This window comes from Micrasema longulum, unplaced genomic scaffold (genome assembly GCF_059751315.1).
Source record: "Micrasema longulum isolate JH-2025_06_02 unplaced genomic scaffold, ASM5975131v1 h1tg000774l, whole genome shotgun sequence".
In the NCBI taxonomy this organism is placed as follows: domain Eukaryota; kingdom Metazoa; phylum Arthropoda; class Insecta; order Trichoptera; family Brachycentridae; genus Micrasema; species Micrasema longulum.
The window spans coordinates 252,822-278,899 of NW_028277968.1; the positions used below are offsets into that span (position 1 = coordinate 252,822).

The 26,078-nt window shown below is 32.8% G+C and overlaps 1 protein-coding gene across 1 annotated transcript in view; it reads right to left on the minus strand.

Annotated features, from left to right (window-relative positions):
* Positions 1-811: 811 nt before the first annotated feature.
* The window catches only part of t (C45 family peptidase tan), a 91,580-nt gene continuing 66,313 nt past the window's right edge, over positions 812-26,078 (minus strand). The window contains exons 6-8 of the mRNA XM_088230505.1: positions 3,634-3,865; positions 2,845-3,041; positions 812-2,152 (exon numbers count right to left, since the gene is read on the minus strand). Of these exons, the coding sequence (XP_088086631.1) occupies positions 2,055-2,152; positions 2,845-3,041; positions 3,634-3,865 (527 nt within the window). The 3' untranslated portion in view covers positions 812-2,054. The remainder of the gene's footprint in view (positions 2,153-2,844; positions 3,042-3,633; positions 3,866-26,078) is intronic.

Here is a 26,078-nt window from a genome sequence, read left to right on the forward strand (position 1 = left end):
GAGTTTGTCCTACTTCCTACATTATCTAACATATTATTTAGGATCTCTATATTATTGATGTTTGAAACAATGCAATGTAAAAATATATTATGTAAATACATCACTTAAATAATTTTAATGTATTATAACTAATAATATCCTGATTTATTTTTAGCTTCATAAAACTTAATGCTATTTATATTTCTGTATCTTTTTAGGTACTACTTATTTATAGCGGGTTTTTACGATTCTAATGAACTGTCAATGTATTCAAAACTTGTTTCCATCTATAACTTTTGGGTTTGAATATGAGAACACGCAAAACGGCTCACAGTTCCGCGGTCACGCATTATGACCTCTGACTGTTTCCAATAAGCATTGTGAAAAAAATATTAATACCATTTGTCCAACCAACCGTCGTAATTTTTTGCTAATTAAAAAAAAAAACTGAAAAGACCCTATTACTGTAGGCCGTAGATAGAACCAGAACCATGGATGAGTGTTTCCGAATCCATGGCTGCTCTTGGGTTAAATCCTGAATGGGAAAATTGAGTGGAGATAAGTGCGCCTCATTGTATAGTGGATGACCATTATTGAGGTCCTGGGTTCGATTCCCGGCAGGTTCGATGAAAAATATTGTGTTTGAAGGTTTTTTGAACTGCAATTTAATTTTGTCTGGAATAGCACCTGAAGCTAAGACTGATCACCGTACTTTCGTGTAAAAGATGTTCAAACTACATTTGGTTTACCAATCCAGCGCCCAATGCACCACTGGATGGGAAATGGGGGACGGTGAAGTATTGGCATAAAACTTTACGGCCAATTTGATTAATTTTTTTTACTTGTGAAGATTTCATGCATTTATTTATTTTTTTAAAATTCATAATACACATAGGTAAATAGCTTACCTTTTGATTATAACTGGAGTTCACATATATATTTGTATGCAAGAAGTTTTTCCTTAGCTAGTAACTCTTTATAAATTAAATTATAATACTTGTTCTTATCTTAAGCATATTAATATTACATCATCATAAAGTTTCAAAATCACTGAAACATACATAAATACTGTATTTATTTAACTTTTTACTATGTGTGTTTTTAATTTCTTTGATCGCAGAAATGGGCAGTCATGGAAAACAACTGTACCTATGGTTGAATACAAAATAAAACTTAATACTTTTATAGGGAATGAAGGTTATTAAATTGGATTTATTAAAAAAATGTATGAATGTAGAGGAAGCGAGGTCTGTATGCAAAGACAGAGTGATATGGTGTTCTACCCCCTTTGCCTATCCTTATGAATATGGAGAAACGGCTTGATGGTTTGTTGTTGTTTATAAATGCTTTTTCCGATTTTACATGGTCAGTAAGTAAAATTATTATCAAAAAGGTGCATAGTTCACCATTTCCCTGGATTATAAATATTTATATTTGTAGTTGAGGTGTTTTAATTTAACATATTACAGAGAAGGAATATAGAAGTCTGTATTTAACTACGCATTTCTTTCGATTGTTGCGCGGTATTATTGACAATCCTGAAATTATGCGGGAAGCATTAGCTTTTATGTTCCGGATAATAACCTTATGACAGCGTCAACATAGACTGTTCCACATTACAATACACAGAACCAACCTGGCAATGGTTATGCCTGTTGAAAGGGCTATTTCTATGTAGAACGAATTACTTTGGACATTGACATTTTTCGCGTCTCTGAGGGAGTTTTTCATTACAAGATTTCTCTTACTTTTTTAACATTTTATTCTCAAGATATTATGTTTACCCATGTGTTATTTTTATATATTATATGTACCTAACTTTACTGACTTCTTATTTTTATTATTTCTGTATGTATGAATTAAGATCTGTATTTTGTAATGTACATGTACATGAATAAATAAAATTGAAATTGAAAAAAATTGAAAATTAGCTTGCTTAAATATTCTTCACCTCTGTTGTAATATATTAATATAAATAACTCCCTGGGGGTTGAATCCGGTTCTTGCCTATAAAAATTTTGACAAACTCAAAAATATTGTTGTTTTAATTTAGTTTTAATGAAAAGTAAGTATAATTATTTGTTTGTTGTTAATGGAAGCACTACCAAGGGTCCATTCATGTTAGGCTTATCAGAGTACAAACTCCAGGTTCTAGCGCAGCAGTCAAAAATACCTGCAATAAAATAATGATTATTGTCACATAAAAATATAATGTAACAAATTCGCATTCAAAAGATTCTCGTAAAGTAATTCTGTCATTATAATAATTGCAAGTAATGGAAACACAAAACATATTGGTTTATTACAATATATGAGCCCATTGCAGGTAAAGTGGACAAACTGACAAAATGGTCAAACTTTTGTATTCAAAGTTTTAACTCCTCTGTGAGGTATTTGCCAAATTGTATACTTATCTGTTTTGATATTTTTAATTAATTTGAATGTTTTGCACATAAAGACACTGGGAAAAGAAATTTCTGGATTATAATGATTACAAACATGTAATATAAGCAGTGAGTTTAAAATATCACTTAGTTCACTTCACTTACAATATTGCAATGGCTGCTAAAAGTTCATGAGATTTATGGTATGAAGTGTTTGGTCTCTATTAATGAGGGGGGTCAATCTTTCTTGTAGTAATAAAAAATAGTGGTAAAAAGAATCGACTCACTACCTCCATGTGTTTAGATTTAATATTTAGTAGTTATAACACTGTTAAAGATAAAATATAATAAAATGAATTAGTAAAGTAAACCTTGATGAGGAAGCTTGTGTAGCTTCGAAACCAGTTGGTAAAAAAAACAAAGTGTTTAAGAACAAAGATGTTTCATTTTAATTAAAATGTACAATGTTTGTTATTCTTACCAACAGCAATAGTCTTGACATAGTCATCCGGGCCAAATTCTTGAAAAACCCTATAGTCGTTTCCACTTTGATCAGATAACATATTCAATACATCATTCTTCTTCAGCGGCTTTCCATGTGATTTCAAACTGTCCATCCTTGACTCGCTACTATCGATGATGAGACCTATTGTCTCAGGGACATTAAGCCTCATATATCTACAATAGAAAATAAACAATTTATATAGTCAAAACATAACAACAGTTTATTGAAAAACTTATTTTTTAATTGAAAAATGGATTGAATACTATTTAAGATAGCATTTAAAAAAAATAAGAAACCTCTTTTATTCAATGGTATTTTTTTTTCAAGCCTTTAAAAAAAATATTAGAATACACATCAACATCAGCTCATTGGCAAGTGCATTTGCTCTAAGATTTATTTTCAATCAACTGCTAGATGAATCTTTGTAACACTTTGAAATATTTATTTAACTAATTTATTTGTTTATACTTTTTTACATTTTTTTAATACAGAATAATGTTCTCTCACTGGGGTGTCCCGTGTCGACCAGTGACCAGTGTCTCTATGTTTTATTTTATTTTTCATCAATTCTTAGTTTTATTATTACATTTATTTATTTTATTATGTGTCCAGATGGATGAAGAATATAATTCTGTTAGTGTTTAATTCTGAATATAGGTCTATAGCTATAGTTTAAAGCATGGTTGAATTTCAAAGAAGCAGAGTGTTATCTTCAAAAATGACAGTTCTTTTGTTTGTGATTGTATAGTTTTAAGTGTTTCATACTTGTTGCAGTGTAAAATATATTCTCCGGGACTTGCAGTAAACACATCCAATTGAGCCCGGTCATCTCCTGGACCTATTTCTATGTTATGAAACATGCGATCGCCTTCCTGGTTCAAGAATGTCAAATTCACTGAACATCCATCCGCTGCACCACTGCCGTCAGAACTCAAAATGGCCTCTACACTAGCAAAATTGGTTGCAGCTAGTAACGCCCGCGTCAGTACAGTCCTAGCTGTGGATTTAAAAAAAAAAGAGGCATCACAAAATAGTTTCAATGGAACAAAAAAAGTATATTAAATGCAATTAATAGATAAATACTCATTCAGATATGAAAACAAATTGCGTTTAAAATCTCATATAGGTGTACATTTATTTGGTGTGTGCTTATCATCGTAGGCCTCGTGGTGTAGTGGTCACCGCGTTTGCCTAACACGCGAGAGGTCTCGGGTTCGATTCCCAACATGGTTGATGTAAATATTTATTTTAAAGGGTGTTTTCACACTAGAATATTTCATAGTCCCTGGACTCTGGTACCTGGAGCATAAGACTGAGCAGCTTACCTTCATGTAACAAAAATGATTATGATACGCCGCGATTGGTGTAGCAATGCAGTACCCTATGCACTATTATGTGTGGAAAGGGAATGATGATAAACCACAAAGTTAGTGCTTCAAATACAAAAAAAGTATATACTTCTTAAAAAAATATTTATATATTATAATATATACCATCGTTTTGTTTTATAATTTACCTACAATATGTTAATATACCACTGATTTTCTCAAATTGAATGGTTTGGGTAAATATGAAGAAATTGCCATAAGGCAATATGGAGTTGGAACTTATGTCTCAAATAATGCATAGTAACTAACTAACTAACTAACCATCACGCCATTTCCCCAGAGGGGTAGGCAGAGAGGATAGAACGCCACACCACTGTGTCCTGGCACACTTCCTTTGCTTCCTTCACATTCACACATCTTCTCATGCACGCACGTCGATTATTCCGACTTTTCACATGACCACTTTCAAGAATTTGTTGTACTTGATCATGCCATGTCTTTCTCGGCCTTCCTCGACTTCTACAACCAGACACATTCGCATCATAAATATTTTTAGCCGTTCTTTCATCATTCATTCGCTCCACATGACCGAACCATCGCAAAAGACCTTTCTTAATTTTGTCGATAATGCTTAACTCAGCCTTGCATTCTGCTCTAATTTCGACATTAGGGCACCTATCATACATTGTTTTTCCGCACATTCGCCTGAGGGATCGCATTTCAACAGCATTCAGTCTACTTTCGTCCCTTTTTTTCCAACTCCATGCTTCGCTTCCATACATTAGGGTTGGTACCAGAACTCCATTATGAACTGCTAATTTAGCCTCTTGCGATAAACACTTATTTGCTACGACAGACTTTAAGGCACCATTAACTCTGTTACCGGCACTAACCCTCCTTTCAAAATCCTTGTCCATATTTCCATCTCTAGTAAACATATATCCCTACCCTTATGCATATGTATGTATACTGTACGTGTATATAGTGTTTAAATAAACAATACTGAACATGCGTAAGGGTAAAATTTTGTTATTTAATTAAAGGTGGGCATGTAAAACCTATATTTTGGTAATGTTTTAAGATTTCCAAAACCAATAGTTACCTCAAATATTTATTAGCCTGACACATTTTACATCTGTTGACGTGTGTGAAGTTAAAGAGCTGAAACGTTTATTGTTGCGGGTGAGATTCATATGATTGAGATGAAAGAATCGAAGGAATTTGGATGTTCAAATATAGGCAGAATGGTGAATGTTACACAGTGTGTAAAGTGGCCACTTAAACCAGCCAATGACAGGTCATAAGCCCTGTGGATGCCTTGACTTCTATTTCGTTTCTCTAAATTGTTCTCCATCTCTGTTGTATTACGTTAATAATACTGAACAGTTATTTACAAATTAAGAAGTCTAAAAAAGATAAACAATATAAAAACTATATTACCAGTTATAAAAACATTGATAACTAAAATAATAATTTGGTAATAGAAATATAATAAAAAAGCCTTTATGCATGAATAAACTTAAATCGCAACATTGTTGAGTGAAAAATATATAAACGCAATACAAGTACAGTATAGTCTCTATAATCTGAATAATTAATAACAGAGTCTTTTTGGTTAGCAAATTTTCAGATTATTGGAATCTGTAAAAATAAAACAAACTTTTTGAATATTTTTCATCAGTAAGATTTTTTTTATATAACAGCGATGTACACATTTTATAAGGCATAGTAGGTATACTATATACGTTAATTATGTACTCGATACAACCAACAAAGGTCTACTATGTACGCAAGGGAAGCAATTTAGAACTGAAAGTATGACTAAATGTGAAATCATTGTGAATAAGAAGAGGAATTTTTGTATCTAGGAAGTATGTTAACTAGGGATGGAATGACTGAGAAAGATATTGAAAGGAGGGTGAGTGCTGGGAACAGAGTGAATAGTGCACTTAAAGCAACCTTGGCAAGTAAATGTTCGATGCAAGAGGCAAAGTTAGCAGTTCACAATGGAGTCCTGGTCCCGACCCTGATGTATGGGAGCGAATTATGGACTTGAAAAACAGGGATGAAAGTAGGCTGAATGCTGTCGAAATGCGATCTCTCAGGCGAATGTGTGGTAAAACTATATACGATAGATCCACTAATGTTGAGATCCGTATATTATGTAAGGCTGAGATAAGCACTATCAACAAAATCAAGAAAGGAGCTCTGCTTTGGTTTGGACATGTAGAGTGAATGGACAGCGAAAGAACGGCTGTATGAATGTAAAGGAAGCGAGATCTGTATTTGTTTTTTTATTTTTTTTATTTCATTGGAAAGCCAACAGACATTTATACATTTATAAGAATCAATTATACCATAAATACATATCATAAAGTCCAATTAGAGGCTTCCACATAATATTGTTATTGTAAATGTTGTCACATAAAAATTATACATAACATAAAATAAGTAATCATACAAAACTTATAATATTACTAGAAATGTAAATGAATATTGGTCACACAGTTGCACATTACAATAAATAATACAACTATAGTTGACCATACAGTGTTCATTTATTATGTGCCTACATACAGAACTGCATATCACCTGCATAATATAGGCTGCGGATTCAAGGCGCAACATCATAACTTTAATTATTTTTGGAAATTTCACTTTTAAAGGAAGTTAAAGATATGTTATTAATATCAATACAATTTAATTTTTGATTACACATATGGCAGGTTCTATTTACAAATGAATTTTGAAAAGATTTAGTTTTACATTTAGAAATTTTAAAAAGAGATTGGTTTCTGGTCTGCGTTACTGGGACTCTAAAATTAATAAGTGACAGAATCTTAGGGCAATCTATCATGTTATTCAAAGTTTTATGCATAAAAATGGCATCAGCCATGTTCCTTCGAGTTTGGAGAGTTTGGAGTTTAGGTAAGTTTATAGACTCATCTGTATGTATGCAAAGATAGAGTGATGTGGCATTCTATCCTCTCTGCCTACCCTTACAGAGAAACAGCATGATGGTTTGTTTGTTTTGATACTAACAAATCAGGAGTTCTTTTCTGACAAGCACCTTCTGCATGATTCTGACATGCTTTATGACGCAATAGGGAAATATCACATACTACGAATACTGATAAAAATAAATTAAATGGATTTAGAATAATTAATTGTATTTTCAAAATCAATATGGACATTGTGGCTTCATATATAAAATGAAAATAGAACTTCCAAAAAAATATGTCACTAGAAAAACGCAACATTTTGGCCTTGACAGTTGTGACGTCAAGATTCGTGACAATGTTCTAAGCAAATTTGAATGGGCAGGAACAAATAAACATGAATCGTGACGTATTAGGGGCGTGGTCAATGGAATGACCGCTTTTGCGAGAGTTCAAAATTACAAATTTAAAAATATTTCTTATGCTACTAATAATCAGCAAAAAAAAAATTTTTATTGGACATTATTTCATAGAACTTTATTACTTAAAAATTGTAAAAAAAAACCTGATATTTCCCTATTGGCACAAAACCATTAGGGCCAAATTTTTTTGACCGCCCAATCAAAACGAGTGTTAAAAGTTTTCTTTGTTTGACCGTGTTAGTTGTTACTTCTTCTTCTGTATTACTCTCATTTTATTTCAGTGGATTCTCAACAATTTTATCATCAGTCATTATCTCAGAACTTTTTTCTGTATCTTTTCAGGTAACCCACAATTGAACTTCTGGATCATTTATATAATTTACCAAATTTAGTGTCAGCAAATGATGTATCGATGGTAAATCATCTTCTTGTTCATACTCGGAGTCAGAATCCTCATCCGTTTCCTTTACGAACTCAAAGTGTGTTAGCCAAACTTTCTGCCAAGTCATAGACTACATCACATAAATTGAATTTCTCCAGAATGGATAATATGGTGCTTCTTCTTCACCAAAACGTTTAAAAAGAGTTTCATGCGATATAAAATTTTCACCACCTGAATAACATTTTGAAGAAAGGAGAAGGAAGAAACATATCTGTAGTTTGTCCATAATAACTTATCAAATTGGTGCGATTTGGATGGTCAGGAGCACTATTGAGTAACAATAAGGCTTTCGGAGGCCGCTTTCGTTCTTTCGTTCCCTCGGCCTTCACCCAATGCTATAGTTTCGATTACTGGAGGTTCGGATTGTGGGTTCAAATTACAGAGACTATACTGTATTTACATATTTATATAACTAGTCAATATTTGCAATAAATAAAATAATATTATTTTGTCGCTTGCATTATTAAAACACTTATCTTAATTCCGGCAAGTTTCGAGAAAAGAAAAATGTATTTTTGCTCACAGCAGTGATGGAGAAGAGTTTAGAGAAGGGAATATGGAAGTATAGGCATTTACAGGGCTAATGACCTGGCATTGGATGGACACTAAAACACGGCGTAATATTCACTATTCTGCTTACTGCTGTTTAAACATCCATATTTAAAAAAATCAAATTTAGGGAATATGGATGTTGAAGAAGTCATAAGCTCTGTAAATGCGTAGACTTCTATATTCCATTCTCTAAAATCTGCCTCCTTAAGCATAACCATCGCAATCACAATTTTTGTGAAAAATTAGTTATTAGTACATTTGGAATTAGCGCAATGATATCTTTAAGAATCAGTGATCCCTATTTTTATTCTTGTATTTTTATTTATCATAACCAGCGTAAGTGCTGTTCAAATACTTATGGACGATGTTCAATGAATGAGGTGCACACAAGACATAAGCAACCTAAAAGTACATATTATCATCTAATTGTTATGCTCGGGCCTCTCGGTTTACACGAAGATATACTAAGTTTAAGTAACACATCTGGTATTTATGGTAAGAATGCCAGGTAACTATGCTATGTGTGCTAGTCATAATGGTGCATTTGAAACGCATGTTTACCGGAATTTCATACAATTTAGGCAAGTGTGTTGGTTATTTTTGGTAATATATCCAAAATAGAACACATTTATTGGATTTTCATTCTCATCATTCCCTTTCCGCACCTAATGCTGCATAGGGCACTGCATTGGTACACCAATCGCAGCGTATTTTGATCATTTTTGCTCTATGAAAGTAAGATGATCAGTCTTACGCTTCAGGTCCAGGGACTATGAAATATTCTAGTGTGAAAACACCATTTTAAATAAATATTTCACATCAACCATGCCAGGAATTGAACCCGAGACCTCTTGCATGGCAGGCTAACACGCTGACCATTATACCACGAGGCAATAAAAAATTATTGGATTTTAATTCTAATTTATTTTTATAAATATACAAGAGCGTATATTGTGTCGCGTTTCGTCTTGTTAGGACATCTTCAAGTTATATTTTGGATACATTACTAAATTTAATATGGAAATCTGCTAATTGTCTGCATACGCAATTTATTTTTAAGAAAGTAAACATGAATTGAAAATATAAAAAGAAAAATAATGAAACCCACTAAACCGCGAAACCGGCTTGTCAGCAGAAATGCGTTGGTTTTGTTTGGAGCGGCAGAAATGTTCTCCATCTTTCTTGGGGATATTTACTATTTACTGCACAGCGCCCTTAAAGTGATTCTCACAAAAATAGCGCCATATATTAATAATGATAATTTATGACTCGGCGAAATTACTTTAAGTACTTTTGAATGCCCAGTTTTAGAGCAGTTGTTTTTCAACACGTGGCTTGCGTAGCCTTGCAAGGGGGTCGTGTATTCAAAAAGGCTGAAAAACATTGTTCTAGATAATCAAAATAAAATATATTTTGTTTAGTTGTCAGATTGGCCTAGGCATGGGTAACTAAAGATTATTTTGTGAGCTGCAGGTCAGCTCGCAGCTCAAATACTTGAGCTGGAGTTTTAAACCGGCTCGCAGATCAGCTCAAATAAATATATGGTTCACCGAATCACCGCTAACGCGCTGACCGGAAGCGTCGCGTACACGTACGATTCGAAAGAAACTCACAACGAAAATGAACTGCTGGGAGCCGCCTATGAGAAGTTTGAGCTGCAGCCCAATAGCTCAAATCGTTCGAACTGGTTCAAAATTGAGTTATCCATGCTTAGATTGGTCTTTAGTCTTTAGTATCTCACCTTAGCCAGTTCGCCAACTGTAAGTTCTGAAGTCTACTAAAATTGAATGCTTTTAAACTTGACGTGAAACCAAAACAAAACAGCTTTGTTTTTAATTTGAATGAAACACTACGAATATACCCTTTCACTCTGAAACTTTTCGTTCGCATCTTAAGCTTTTCTCTTCCTCGTTTCAATTTCTCTTGTAGGTAGACGGAGATTATACACGACGTAAATGCGAATGCGGCACGCGCGCGCAATCTAATAATCAATAGTCCTAAGTCCTAACTAGGGATACTGGGGTTGCCAGTTGCCAGACGTCCTTTATTTTAAAGGACGTCCTTTTTTTCAGACGCAAAAATGGATCTTGTTCTGTATTTTGTAATCTAAAATAAAGGACATTACTTCGTCCTTTACTTTGGAAAAATGATGGCATACGGACGGCAAATAATATTATGTTTGAATTGTATCGGCGCTGCGGTTTTAAGCACTTTAAAAATAAATATTACGCGGTGCGTTTTCGCACCAATACTTGTGTCGCACGAAATAACGGGTGAGCGGCGCGGCGCAGCGTGCGCGGGAAACTAGCTATGGTACATGGTACGCAATGGTACGGTCGAGCAATATATCGTGCGTATGCGCACATTTGGCATTCTCACTCATTCTCACAGTGACAGCATTAAAGATCGGGAGCGTTGTTATTTGTTCGTAACAAAATATATTGTATTTTTGTTTGTTTACTGCGGGATAAAGTGTCACGTCAGTGTCAGTCTTTAGTACGTACGAGTACTAAATATACCTACTTCACTAAACATTTCCAATGTCTACTGATACAGATTCTCCTAGTAACAGTGATGACGAATCAAGCGCAAAGAAAAGCAAACGTCTCTGTAAATACAGGGAGGAATGGTGTACCAAGTACTCATGGGTAAGGCCGTCTCAAGAAAATATTTTCAAAGCTTGTTGCACGTTGCGTAAAAGAGATTTTATAATTAGTTACGGCGGTTTGAGTAATCTCAAATAACACGATCGAGGTTCTAAACACATGAATAAAATAAGGCTGGCTAAAACAAGTAAAACCATTGACTACTTCGGAACATCTAATACTTCTTCATCCTGTACACAAACGAAGAAAGTTGCTGCTGCCGAGCTGAAAAATATGAACCATAACGTGGTACACGGACATTCAATGCTTTCTCTGGACTGCACAAGCAAACTAGCCCTTACCATTTACCCGGATTCTAATATTGCTGGTGACATGCAATTGGGAAGAACAAAAGTGACTAAAATAGCATGTTTATACTGGCTCCTATGTCTATAAAACCAGCGGCAAAGCAGTTAGTCGACAACGGTATATTTTATTCAATAGGAACGGATGCTTCGAATCACGGGAACATAAAAATGTTTCCACTAATTAATATTTCACTCTAAAAGACGGTTTAAAGCATTACCTTTTGGATTTCTATGGAGATGCTAAAGATACCCCTAATGACATATTCGTCAACATAAAAAATAAACTCATTGAAAATGATCTAAGAATTGAGAACATTTCCAGATACTCAACTTACAATGCTAATGTAAACTTTGGTCGTTTTAATTCGGTGTTCACTCGTCTCAAGAATGAGAATAATCATATACCTCAAGCTAGATGTTTGGCTCGTTTAGTTCACAACACCGTAAAACACGCCATTGGGAAGATGAAGTTTGATATTGAAAACATTGTGACAAAGACTGAAGTGAAGGATCACCCATATCCAAAATCTCATCAGACGCTGATCTTGAAAAAATAATATGACTTTTGAAGCAGCTGACTAGTGTTATTTCTTGTTTTCCTTATTTTTTGTTTTTACCTTTTCTTTGTACTATTTTCAATTTTTTTAATGTGTATAATTTAGTGAACTACTTGCCTTTAGTGACTGCATTGATATATAGAGACTCATTTTACAGGTGCGTCCAATATAATTTAAATCAATTTTACTGGTGTATTTTAAGTTTTTTGTTTAATAGGTTGAAATATTTTAATATTCTCAGGCGCTAATCCCATAAATAGTCTATCTATTTACTACCAAAACGTACGCGGCATTCGCTCCAAAACTCATGATTTTTTAAATAACGTCTTGATTAATGATTATGATATGTTTTTTTTATCTGAAACATGGCTCCTTCCAAGTATCAATGATAGCGAAATTTTTGATAGTAGATATAACGTATTTCGAAGAGACCGTGATTATGAGAAAACACAACAGACTCTCGGTGGAGGCGTGCTTATAGCTGTCAAAAAAATGTTTTGTAGTTCTGTAGTAGATTCTTGGGACCTAACGGCGGAAGTTATTTGGATTAAAGTAAACACAATCACACATCACAAAACCTTAAATATGTTCTGTTCCTACTTTCCTCATGGAAATTCACATTTGCGAGTGATATCCGAGTTTTTTGACAAAGTTTCCGATACACTTTTAACGTCCCTTAATGAAATTTTCCTGATTATTGGTGATTTCAATATATCTAATGCTGCCTGGCTTTCGAATCCCAGTTTTACTCACTGCACCCTCGATCCTAAGGATGATCCACTTAGCAAGTCTCTATGTAATTTTATGTCATTTAATAACTTCTACCAGTTCAATTCGCATGCCAATACTCGTGGCCGTATTCTAGATCTAGTTATCTTCAACTTTGACTGCGTAGTCACCGAATGTGTATCCCCATTAACACTGGAAGACGCCCATCATAAGACTCTTGTAATTTTGCTCAATTTACAATTTAAAATTCTTCCCGATAATCAAAGATTTGTTCGTTTATTTCATAAGGCAAACTACGATGATGTTTGTGCCCATTTAGATGATATTAATTGGTTCGATACTTTGTCTAATCTGAACATGGAAGACGCAACCCAGCAATTTTATGTTGTTCTAAATGAAGTTATAAACAATTTTGTTCCCAAGCGTCTCACAAATAATAATTGCCGATATCCTCCATGGTACACTCGACCGCTAATTAAGTTAATTTCAGAAAAAAAAAAAATTCACAAAAAATGGAAAAAGTACTCTCAAGCGTCTGATTATCATACTTTTTCTTTGCTGAGGGAAAGACAAAAACGCACGAATAAGGAATGTTACCTACATTTTATCACAACTGCTGAATATAACATTAACCGAGAACCTAAACTTTTCTGGTCTTTTGTCAAGTCCAAGCGAGCTGGGTGTGATGTGCCTCTTCAAATGTCCTACAAAGATAATTTGGTAATTGGCGGTCAGAGTATTTGTAATGCTTTTGCGGAATATTTCCATTCTGAATTTTTGGAAACTAATGCATCTAGTTGTAGTGTTCCTGCCGAAGAAAATAATGTAATTGATCTTAATGCTATAGAAATAAATGAGTCATTGGTAACAAAATATCTCAAAAAACTTAAAGTCAGCAAGGGTGCTGGCTTTGATGGCATACACCCTTTTTTTATTTCTAAATGTATTAAACAGCTTGCGCGTCCTCTTACTTATCTTTTTCAATTATCAATAAAGGAAGGCACGTTTCCTGAAATATGGAAAAAGGCAAATATTACACCTGTGCATAAAAAAGGAAATAAGAGTCTTGTAGTAAATTATCGACCCATTTCTCTTCTTCCCATTTTTAGTAAAATCCTTGAAAATATAGTAACCGATCAGCTCTTCGATGTTATAAAACCACATATTAATCCCAATCAACATGGATTCTATAAGAAACGGTCAGTTGAATCAAATCTTTGTGAATTTACCGATATTGTTTTGAATGCAATGGATGCAGGTTTTCAGGTAGACGTTTTATATACGGATTATTCAAAGGCTTTCGATAAAATAAGTCATTCGGTCTTACTTCGCAAGCTTTGGAACATTGGTATACGGGGGAATCTGTATCGTTGGATATGTTCCTACATTTGTAACCGCAGTCAATCGGTCTCACTCAAGGGATTTAATTCATCATTTAAACCAATCCCATCAGGTGTCCCTCAAGGTTCGCATCTTGGACCTTTATTTTTTATTATTTATATCAATGATATAAGTTTATGCATCCAAAACTCAAATTTTTTGCTATACGCTGATGACAATAAAGTATTTAAAATTGTGTCTTCAATAAATGATTGCGAAGTTCTTCAAGCTGACTTAGATAGAATCTGTTGCTATTGCAAGGACAATCAGTTATTATTGAATTCTGATAAATGTCTTGTCATGTCATTTACTCGAAAGAAAAAAAGTATACTATTTGACTACAAACTATCTGGGAAAATTGTCAATCGTTCAATGAAAGCAAGAGATTTGGGTGTACTGATGGATGATAAGCTTTTATTTAGAGATCACATAAATACAATAGTAGATAAGGCGTACAGACTTCTAGGGTTTATCTTACGAATCTCCAAGCCATTCTCATCACCAAATACATTACAACTTCTTTACTTTACTTATGTGCGAAGTCAACTCGAATTCGCTTCATTAGTATGGTCCCCTCAATATAATGTATATATTAATCAAATTGAAAACATTCAAAAGAAATTTATAAGGAGCCTGGAATATCGTTTTGGTAACATTGAAAATGATTACGGCGCATCTTTGATCAATTTTAATATAGAATCACTACAAAAAAGGCGCCTTAGATATGATTTAATTTTTCTTTTCAAAATTCTCAATAACATAGTTGATTCGCCGTATCTTTTACAAAATATTGGTTTCCGTTGTCCTCTTCGCTATACTAGATTAAATTCCCATTTTTTTATGTACCAACTTGTAAAAACAATTATACCTCGAATTCATTCATTAGACGTACCTGTAGAAATTATAACGGACTCAGTATTGATGTAGACATTTTTAACTGCACGTTGCATTTGTACAGAAAATTTCTTCATGGGGTCGATTATTTGGGATAGTTGCTGAATGTACATCTTGAGTGGTTTATGCTATGTATATGTGCCGCATGTAATGTATATGTTTGTGTATGTTTTATATGGTGCGTTCATGTGTGTGCGTGGATGGCTCGGAGTGTACATTCAGTATTTTTATTTATTTTAATTTATTACCTCCATGGAAAACGCAAATGTCAACAATTATCCTTTTTTCACCTAAAATTCTTATTTATTTTTTATTTTTTGTCACATTTAATGTTTATATCTTTTTAATTTATGAAAACTTAATTGGTCTTTTTATGTTAAAAAATTGTTGTTTTTAATACTGATTTTGTATGACTGTATGTTTTCTAAATAAAATAAAATAAAATAAAAAATAAAAATAAAAAATAAAAGACTTTCACAAATTTTTCAAGTAATGCGAAAAGAACTAGGTAGTGAGCGAAATGTTTGACTTTGTGGACATCGAATATGCGCCTTTGCTGAGGCACGTGCTGACACGACGGCTGTCATTACATCCTGCCATTGACAGACTCTACAAAATACTTTTCGCGGTACAACCATATTTTCTCTCAGCATCTGATGTCTTCCATCATGGCTTCAGGAAGCATTCAAGTACAAAAAACGCATCCTTTGACTTTATTTCTACGATCCAGAAACATTTAGACCAAGGTGATTATACTGCTGGTGTTTTCATAGACCTAAAAAAGGCTTTTGACACTGGACCACAGCATTTTGATCGAAAAACTTCAGTATATTGGTGTAACTGGAATACGTTTAGAAATTTTTAAAGACTATCTTTCAAACAGATCATCTTTGGTAGAAGTTGGAGGTAAGTTTAGCACTTCTGGTAAAATCACCTGCGGGGTACCTCAGGGGTCTATACTCGGTCCGTTGCTATTTCTTATATACATCAACGATGTGACAAAATGGGGCATCAAAGGAGGAATACAGCTTTATGCAGATGATACGACTATTTTTTACCACAATAAAAACAAACAAGATTTACAGAAGACGGTTGAAAGTGACGCCTTACATCTGGAGGAATGGCTGCGTTTAAATAAATTGAGCTTGAATGCAAAAAAGACTCACTACCTTCTATTTGGAAACAAGAGTAATGAATCTATTGATGTCTTTATTGGTGATGATCGTCTGGAGAAAAAAAATAGCACTAAGTACTTGGGACTGTTAGTGGACTCGCAGCTTACTTGGAATGAACATATTGAGCACGCGAAAGGAAAGATTGTCCCTGTAGCTGGAATACTGTACAGATTTCAGAGAATGCTTCCAGTTTCGCTGCTTCGAGCAATCTATTTTTCTATGGTCCATTCACATTTATCATACCTATGCTGTGTTTGGGGTTTTGCAACTAAGAGAAAAATTTCTGAGGTGCAGATTATTCAGAATAGAGCGATCAGAAATGTGTTTCACCTACCGTATGATACTCATGTAAGGGACATTTATTTTAAAACAAAAATCATGCCTTTTAGCATGCTTTCCTATTTCGAGAAAACCGACACTATCATTAATACTACTCTCGACTCGATGCACAGTAACATAAAGCCCGCTTTCATTAGAGACATCCATCAGTACAGTACTCGATTAAAAAATAATATTTTTATTGGATCTGTGAAGTCTACAAAGTTTGGTACTAGATCTTTACAATACATAGATTTCAAGGAATTTAATAAATTGCCACAAAAATTTAAAGTACTAATTTCAAAATATAGAAACAGGACGTGGGAATTGAAGAATTATTTATTCCGGAAGTAATTTGAATAAATAATGTTAGTTTATCCAGAGAATGCGCATCTTGAACATATAACTTTTAATATTTTACCGTTTTGGCTTGTATATGTAATTTTTAATACCATTGAAATGTTAATTGTGGTTTTTTATACTTTTTTAGCTTGTATACGTAATTTTAATACGTTTTTGATAAAAAAAATTAACCTGTATTGGGTGTGCGCATATTTTGTTAATTAAAAACGATAATTTTATTTTGTACTAGTTCAGTTGGGATATATACATACGTGTAATTTTTAAACTTTTTATATTTTTTAAATTTTCTTTCCCAGATTGCATAATGTATACATCATTTTGAATTTATTTCCTTGCCTAGTGTTATGTTTATTTTGTTATTTTTAAGTATTTTTCATACCCTTTTTAATTTGTAGTATATCATAATTTTAATTTTTCTGCTTTTGTGAATAATATTATAGTTTAAAATATAAAAACGTCTTTAAATAAATTTGTTATCTGTTTGTCCCTAAATGAGTTTTTTTTTAAAACTCCTTGGGAATATTGTATATAATTATGTTTAATATGTTTTCAATTTAATAAAAAAAATAATAAAAAAATATTTTGAAATATTATGAGACTTATATAGCCGGCACTGAGATGTAAGAGGCAGAATAATATTTAAGCCCTTTTCACAACATGTTGGCAATTTTGAAAAAGCCGTGGGTCAACTTGAAGGCACAAATGTTCTTATGTGCTATGTATACAGAATTATGGATAGTTTGAAACGAAAGATAAACCAACGAATTAAAGATGCCTTTTTTGGAATGGCAGTCCAGCAAACTTTTCAAAAAGTGTCTACGACTCAAGCTGAAAAATACACTACTTTATTTTTAGAGTGGTATCGAAATGTGCTAGCATACCTTGAATCGCGATTAGATTTTTCGTACAATAGCAATTTTCGTTGTTTACATCCTCTGACACTAACAAAAGAAATAAAGTACAAGGATTTTTGCAATATTGTGGCAAAGCTACAGATACCCAATATCAATTAAGACTTATTGTTTGAAGAGTTCCATACAATAAAACCTCTCTTGACTTCTTGAAAATAAAAATTAGTTAAAAACGTTCTAAAGAATGGATTAATATTTTAAAATCGATGGATGAAAAGAAATATCTGCTAAAAATTATAGAATACGTATTTTCTATCTCAGATTTGTTTTATTTTTTTCTTTATCTTTTTCATTCTGTGAAAATTGAAAATCATGTATATATTTCTAGGTAAATAAATAAATATTTCTTCACCATATATATTTTAACATACCATTATTATAATATTATTATTTTGCTTCTAGAATCCGACCCGAGATTGTATTCATTTTATGTTTTTTTTACATGTTTTCAATTGAATTAAAACCTTCTAAAAAATATTGAAAAACTAACTTAGTAATTTTTTTAAACTTAATATACGACAACGATTTGTTGCGTACTAAAATTCATATTTTTTATTAATAAATGCTGCTTCTGAAACCATAAAATAATTTAAATTTAAAAAGAAACGATGTCCTTTTTTCATCCTTGGTCCTTTATTATATCGTATTCTAAATCACACAACGGGAGCTGGCAACCCTAGTCACAACTCACAACTCGAGATGATTAGTTCGAATGAAAATATTCGAACTTTACTAAATGCATTCGAATGCAGTAATTCATTTGAATGAATTAATACATTTTTTTATTTATTAATGACAAAATACAAGGTTTTTAAACTTAACATATTACATATTTTATTTGTACGAAATATTCCCAATCAGCAAAAGTGCTGGTATGAGGGGATATTACATATGATAATACAATAGTTTAAATAAAAATTCGATAAAATAACATCACATATCACTCGTCACACGGGCTGTAAAAACTGTTTTATTGAGATGTTTTTTAAGTACGTATATGTTTTGCATATTTTTTAGATCATTGGAAAATGAATTGTAAAAATTTATTGCTGTATACAAAAAACTGTTTCTTTTTCTGTTGGTACTAGGTTGTTTGCAAGTTAAACTATTTGATGCTGTTGTATTTATTTTATGTATGTTGTGGTTAAAATTAAATCTAATATTTGTCATTATTTTGTTCTTTTCATCTTAAATATAATTTTTATTTTTTCTGTGTAGATCAATTTCTCTAGATTGAGCATTTTTGCTGTTTTATATAAATCTGTGGTTGTAGTATATTTATTAAAATGAAATATTACTTTAAGGGCTTTATTCATTGTTCTTTGTATTGATTCTTGCATCTGTTTTTTTTGTTCTATTATCATATATTTCGTCTTATTTGTATTTATTGTTAATGAGTTATTATCTAACCAGTACATAAATTTATTCAGATCCTCATTGATGTTGTTTTGCAGTTGGGTTTCATTATCACCACTATATATCAATAGAGTATCATCTGCATAGACAAAATACCTCCCTGATACATTTGAATGTCTAAGGTTATCAATATACAATAAATACAATAGGGGGCCTAATATTGACCCCTGAGGGACCCCTATAGTTATAAGTATTTTATCACTCATATAATTAAGATTCTTTGTCATTACCTTTCTTCCCTTTATATAGCTTTCCATTAGCTTTAAGGAATTTCCCCTGAAACCCAATCTTAATAGCGAGCATAATAGAGTGTCATGATCGACAGTGTCAAAGGCTTTAGATAGGTCGATAAAAATTGGAATCACGTATTTACCTTAATCTAATTCATCATTTATGTAATTCATAGCGTCTACTAACTTTGCTGTCGTATTACTATTTTTCTGAAAAGCATATTGGTATGGATCGAAATCTCCATTCTTGTTAATAAATTCGTCAAATCTAGTATGTAGCACTTTTTCAAAAATTTTGTTGAGTGTACTGAGTTAGCTAATTGGTCTATAGTTTCCACATTTATTTTTACTTCCTGACTTAAAAACCGGTATAATTGTTGCAGTTTTTAAGCAATTTGGATATTCGGCTCTTTCAATACAAATGTTGATTAAATTAGACAATGTAGGAGCAATAATATCCTGAATATTTTTACCTAATTGTAACGAATGAATGAATTAGTCATGTCTATCGTGGGCGACGGGGGGAAGAAGGGAATAGTATCAAATTTGTCAAGATCCGTGCACTACCCTATTGCTTACGGGGACAATGCGGTCGCTTGCAATGGTAAGGGTAATCCTGGGTCCCGATTACAATGGAAAGTTAACAGTGTTATCTTTGACTGTCTATAAAGGAAATCAGATATTTGTGTACGAAAATAGGTATATTTGCGTGCACATTTAAAGTATCTTCGTCGGCAACCTATAATTGAATATGTTTGGAAAAAAAAAATGTACGCATATTCTGCTTTTCGTAGAGAAACCTTAATTTTACTTAGTAGGTAAACAAATTACAACAGGGATGGAGAATACCTTAAATAAGGGAATATGGAAGTCTAGGCATTTACAGGGCTTATGACCTGTCATTGGCTGGTTTAAGTGGCCACTTTACACACTCTATAACATTCACCATTTTGCCCATGTTTGAACATCCATATTTCTTCAATTCTTCCATTTGTTGATTTTAGTAAAGTTAAAGAGCTGAAACCTTTATTGTTGGGAAGAGATTAATCTGACGGAATTATTTCACATACTAGGCAACGCCTGAAAACAATTTTCTAATTTTTAAACTTCTTCTTAGACCAGTTGGTTTCATTACAATATTTGAGTTGAGAAAATAATTATTATTGACAAAGTACAACAGGGATTAAGAACTTTCAGATAAGGAAATATAGAAGTCTAGGCATTTACAGGGCTATGGACTGTCATTGCTGGTTTAAGAGGCCACTTCCCTATTCCCTTCTCTAAAACGTTCTCCATCCCTGTTGTAATTTGTTAACCTTAATGACTCCCGAGGGGGTGAAATCCAGTCTTTTGTCTGCGAACATTTGGACAAACTCAAATATTGTTAGTAGGCAAAATTGAAGATTGATGTGAACTTCCCATTGTAATCGAGGCATTGGGCCCTGGGTTGATAGCCTGCCCATCCACCCCAGGGACAGTGTCTCGGTGCATTGTCCTGTCCCCCAAATTTCCCGAACCCCAAAATTATGAATGAAAACTAGTTTTTTACACATTGATAGAATCGTAAAAATCCGGTATAAATGTTTTATATATTTTTAACGTTATTTCCGATTTGTAATAATACCCTATAATGACTTCGCAAGGATGAATGAAATAAAAACTACGATGTAGGTAATTTAAAGTCGAAACCACTCGTTATTTCCAATTGTGACAAGATTTGATGAATATGTTTGCACATCATTCTCGGATGTATGCCACTAGTCCAATGACAAAGATAAGAGGATTATTATAAAATCTACGGCTTCAGAGAGCATTTTGTAACATAATTATTAGAAAGTTATTTTTAACGACAAGAACTAACTGGATTACCTATTTAGGAGGAAATAATGTAAAAGTTCAAATGTTGTGTGAATGGCGAAAGTTACACTGTGTATAAATTGAACAATGAAACCAGTACACAGGTAATACGCTCTATGAATGCCTATACTTCGATATTCTCTTATCAAAAGCGTTCTCCATGAAACTCCCAAAAGCATAAATCGAGTAGTCGACAAAGATTTACGTTAACATATTACATCAGAGACGGAGAACATTTTAGAGAAAGGAATATAGAAGTCTAAGCATCTACAGGGCTTATGACCTATCATTGGCTGGTTTACACACTGTGTAACATTGACCATTTTTCCCATATCTGAACACCTATATTTCTTTAATTCTTCCATCTGTTGATGTTTGTGAAGTTAAAGAGCTGAAACATTCAGGTGATAAGCCCTGTAGATGTTTGACTTATATATTCCCTTCTTTAAAATGTTCTCCATCTCTGTAGTAATATGTTAATATTTACAGCTCCCTAGGGAGTTGAATCCAGTTCTTGTCTACAAAAATTCAGACAAACCCAAAACATTGCTAAAGATTTATGTTATTAAACATACTTTATAGGTATTTTTGAGGTAAAACTTTGATTTTGAAAGTTCAAATTTTATAATTGTAAACTTTCAAAATATAATCAAAAGTTCTAACAATTGATTTTTTGAAACTGTTAATTTTTATTTTCTTACAATTTGTTTTTTTGCTACATTGTTTATGTTTATTTAAATAGGTATTTGAACATTGTTTCACTGCCACTCTCTCGCAAATACCTCCCCAATATGTGCAAAAAAAACTACTGCACGTTGGACTGATTATGCCTAACTGAAATCGATAAAATCGACGTTTTGCTGTCCCGTTTTCCGAACCTCAAAACTGAATAAATTTTGTTGTTTTTTTTAGAAAGAGTATCAAAATGAAATTTTATTTGTCGATGTCTTTTGCGTTTTTCAAAAATAGTTATCGTGTTCCTGTACTGTACGTCCGATGTCAGCAGATAAAACTGGGCGCTTTTAAATGTTTTTGGATGCTGGTTTCTATATTAAACAAAAACTAAAAAAAATAAAAAAAACAAAACAATAGGGACTCGCCAATGGTAAACATATGGTGTATGTAAAAAAAATCAATGGTCTAGTGGCATAATCCAGGGAGAAAATACGAAAAAAAATATGTATAAGGAAAAGCGAAACCGCGTTTAAGTATAAGTTTTGATGATGAGATACTGCAAATTAGGGTGGTTTATACAAATTTACATTTAGTTTTAGTTTTTAATTTAAATTTAGTTTTTATATATAAATACAGAGAAATAATGAATTTGATGTGCTGGAGCAGTGTCCTGTGCGTCTTTTCACGAGAGTGGTGTATTTACATACCCATTTTTGAATTATTCTGAATAGTTCTGTACAGTCCATTAAAATTTTTAATAAACTTTGCTTATATGTGCGTAACAAAAAGTTTTCAAGTAATTTATTTTAAACGTGTGTCCATAAAAGTTAGGGGAGACCGAGGAGGAATGTAACAGAGGAGAGTTGAAACAATGGCGATTAAAAAACTATGTTATCGATAGAGAACTGCAAACATCGCGCATTTATTGTGTTTTGATGCGCCATATAATGGAGTTAGCAACAACAATCTACAGGGAGTGGTTGGGTGTATACGACATCTGGACGGAAAAAAATACCAAAAGTAAGTTTTTGACTAATACTTTGATATGTATTACGTAAACGCTGACGTGATATTATTTTTAAAATGCCTTCATTACTCAAGTTTCAAAGAGTGATCTTGTTTTTTAACTCGTCTCTAGTTTTGAAGTTAACATATGTTATTCCAAACGTGGCGTGATTTTATGGGCCTAGGAGAGTAGAAACAGCTTGTTTCAACTCTCCTCTTTAATCTATTTTCTCAACTATAATGTTCTGTGATGTGAATTTAAACACTGAATTGTTTATTGTTCTTGTTTCAGAATGCCCAATCAATATGTAAAAAAGACAAATAGGGGCTAGACGTAGAAATCTATAAACTAGCTTCTGAGGAGGTGACTTAAAGGGGAAGAGTCTTAGAAATGTCGCATCATCATACAATCTTAACTACATTTCACTCTTTTGATTTATAAAAAAAGAAAACATACAATCTGTGGTAATCAGGAACTTCGGCCCTACGGGAAATTGGATACAATAAATGATTTCTTGGGCGCGGTCAAAATTGGAGCATTAAATTGTACGGTAGTTTCTTGAAAATGTACAAATCTTTTTGTGAAATATTTTAATAAAAACAAACTGCTTTGAATGACGTCACTAATTCATACGAAGCTAACAATAATAAGAGAGTTATGGAAGATTTTTGATATGCTCACCGTTAACAAACTTATGGGCAGAAATGATCGAGAATAAGTGGAAGAGAACCTCTGACATCACAAAATTTTAAAAAATCATAGCGCTGATAATACGATATGATTGAAAAAAAAAGCTTTGTTTGATAGTCTATTTTGAAATATTTTTTTTAAAAACCACTGAACTTTCCCATTGGACGTGTTTAAATGCTGGAAGAGTCATATCTATTTCCGATATCCCATTGACAGTAAAAATTGCATTTGGTGTGGCGATCACGGCACAAAATATCAGTGCTGGTTTTACTACAACAGGAGCTTGACATGACTCATATTATTTATCTTTGGAGAAAAAGGTTCTTGCAAACTCAAGTAACTGATTGTGTTTTGACCAATCCAGTGCCAAGGCTAGCTTTTAACATTACAAAAGCTTAAGAAAGTTCAGAAACAATAGCTGCTACTCCAAATATATGTTGATGTATTTAATATTGGAAACGTTGCCGCGATTGAAGAGCATACGACCACATCTGCCACTAGTACACTGATTTTATGTTATCAATGTTGTCGATGAGCCCAATGAAAAACCTGAATATAACATGGAACCGGTTACCTCCTGACCCTAATTTTGTTGTCTACTCACTACAACCTCCAATGTATTCTCTCCCGAAGCATTTAGGTCATTACCAAAGTCTCCACTAAAAAAGGTGAAACCAATTAATAGACCCAAGATAAAATTTGCTGTGCTAACTGACACACCTGTTAAGGACAAACATATTGCTAAAGAAGCCAGTAGAAATATAAAGAAAGTAAAATAGTGTGATTTCAAAAAGGAAAATAAATCCAAGAAGGCTGAAGGAAAAGAACCACAATGAAAAAATAAACTAACAATGACGCAGAAAATTGATATTTTTGCCTGTGTTACCTCGAGTCCTTTGCACACAGTAAAGCAAACGAGAAGTGGGTTCAGTACATAGATGCAAATAATGGTCACATGAAGAATGCACTGGAGGAGAGCTCCAATATATTTTTCATAATTGTTTGTCTGACTTTTTTTTTTACGGAATGTGATTCATAACTCTATTGCTTTAATTTATTATTACTACAAGATAAATCCTAACCAATTTATTTTCACTGATAAACATAATATACCAAAGGTTGATTGCAGCAGTTTTTTTTTATTTTTTTTTTTCTTAAAAAAATTTATAAAAGGTACATGTTTAAAAAAAATTCTATACATATCTACTTTTACGCATCTAGTAAATGTTATCACTGTAACTCTCCAAAAAAAGAGACTAACTCTTGGGCTTGGAGAGTGGCTTGTACTGTTGTAGTTGTTTATTTAGAGGGGTTTATATAATTTCTAATTTATTTTACGTGTATTTTTCTTAATAACTTTATTTTACTCAACAATATTATGGTTGTTTTTTTAAATTTTTATTTTTAATCCCAGAAAACCAAACTGTTACAACTCACCTTGACCTCTGTTTCAACTTACCTCGGTACTAGGATAGTTGTAACGTTGGGAGTTGTTTCAGTTTTAGCCGATTTTCTCATTGACCCTGATTATTTTTACCTATTTTTTATAAAGGTTACATAGTGTATAAAATTGTCGATGTTGAAGTATAAAATTCATAGAGGTAGAGCGGTTTTTGGCTGAGATATACTTGGTAATGTAAAAACTGTTTTTACCCTCCTCGGTCTCCCCTATGTTTACTTGATTCACCGACAGGCACTAACACATTATCGTAGACTCATTAAACATTCGAACGCACCGTACACTGTACATTAGTGACCGATCAAAGATTCGGATTCGGTCAGTTTCGGCCAATAAAACGAGTTTCGTCAGCGGTTTTGGTTTCGACCAAAAATTGGCCGAAACATCTGCTCGGTCAGCTTACGTTCGGATTATACTGATTTTGTGATTTGTTGACTACACTTAGTAGTTCTGAGATCTTTCATATTTATAAATTGGAAAGTTCTTATAGCGTACATTGAAGAACTGTTACGTATAAGTTATATGTATAACACGACAACGAACAAAAAAACGCTAAAAATAAACATGTTTACTCATTAAATTTATGCCTTTTGTTTCATTGCATATTTTATTTGTCGTTTATTATAAAGAAATCGTAAAGTTTAACAATAATAACGTCTACTTTTGGGCGTCTCGAAGTGACTTTTAACTTATTAAAATAAGTTGCGGTTTCGGATGGAAAACTCGTTTCTTCTATAAAGAAGTATAAATATAAGTATAAATAGTATAAATATATAGTATAAACTACTGTGCCAATCCACTGGCGCGTTACGTCATCGCTTCACTCATTTATAATTATCTACTTCGATCAATTTACTAAAATATAGAAATACAACGCACCTGGTATATTAATAAATACGAGTATTATTTAGGTT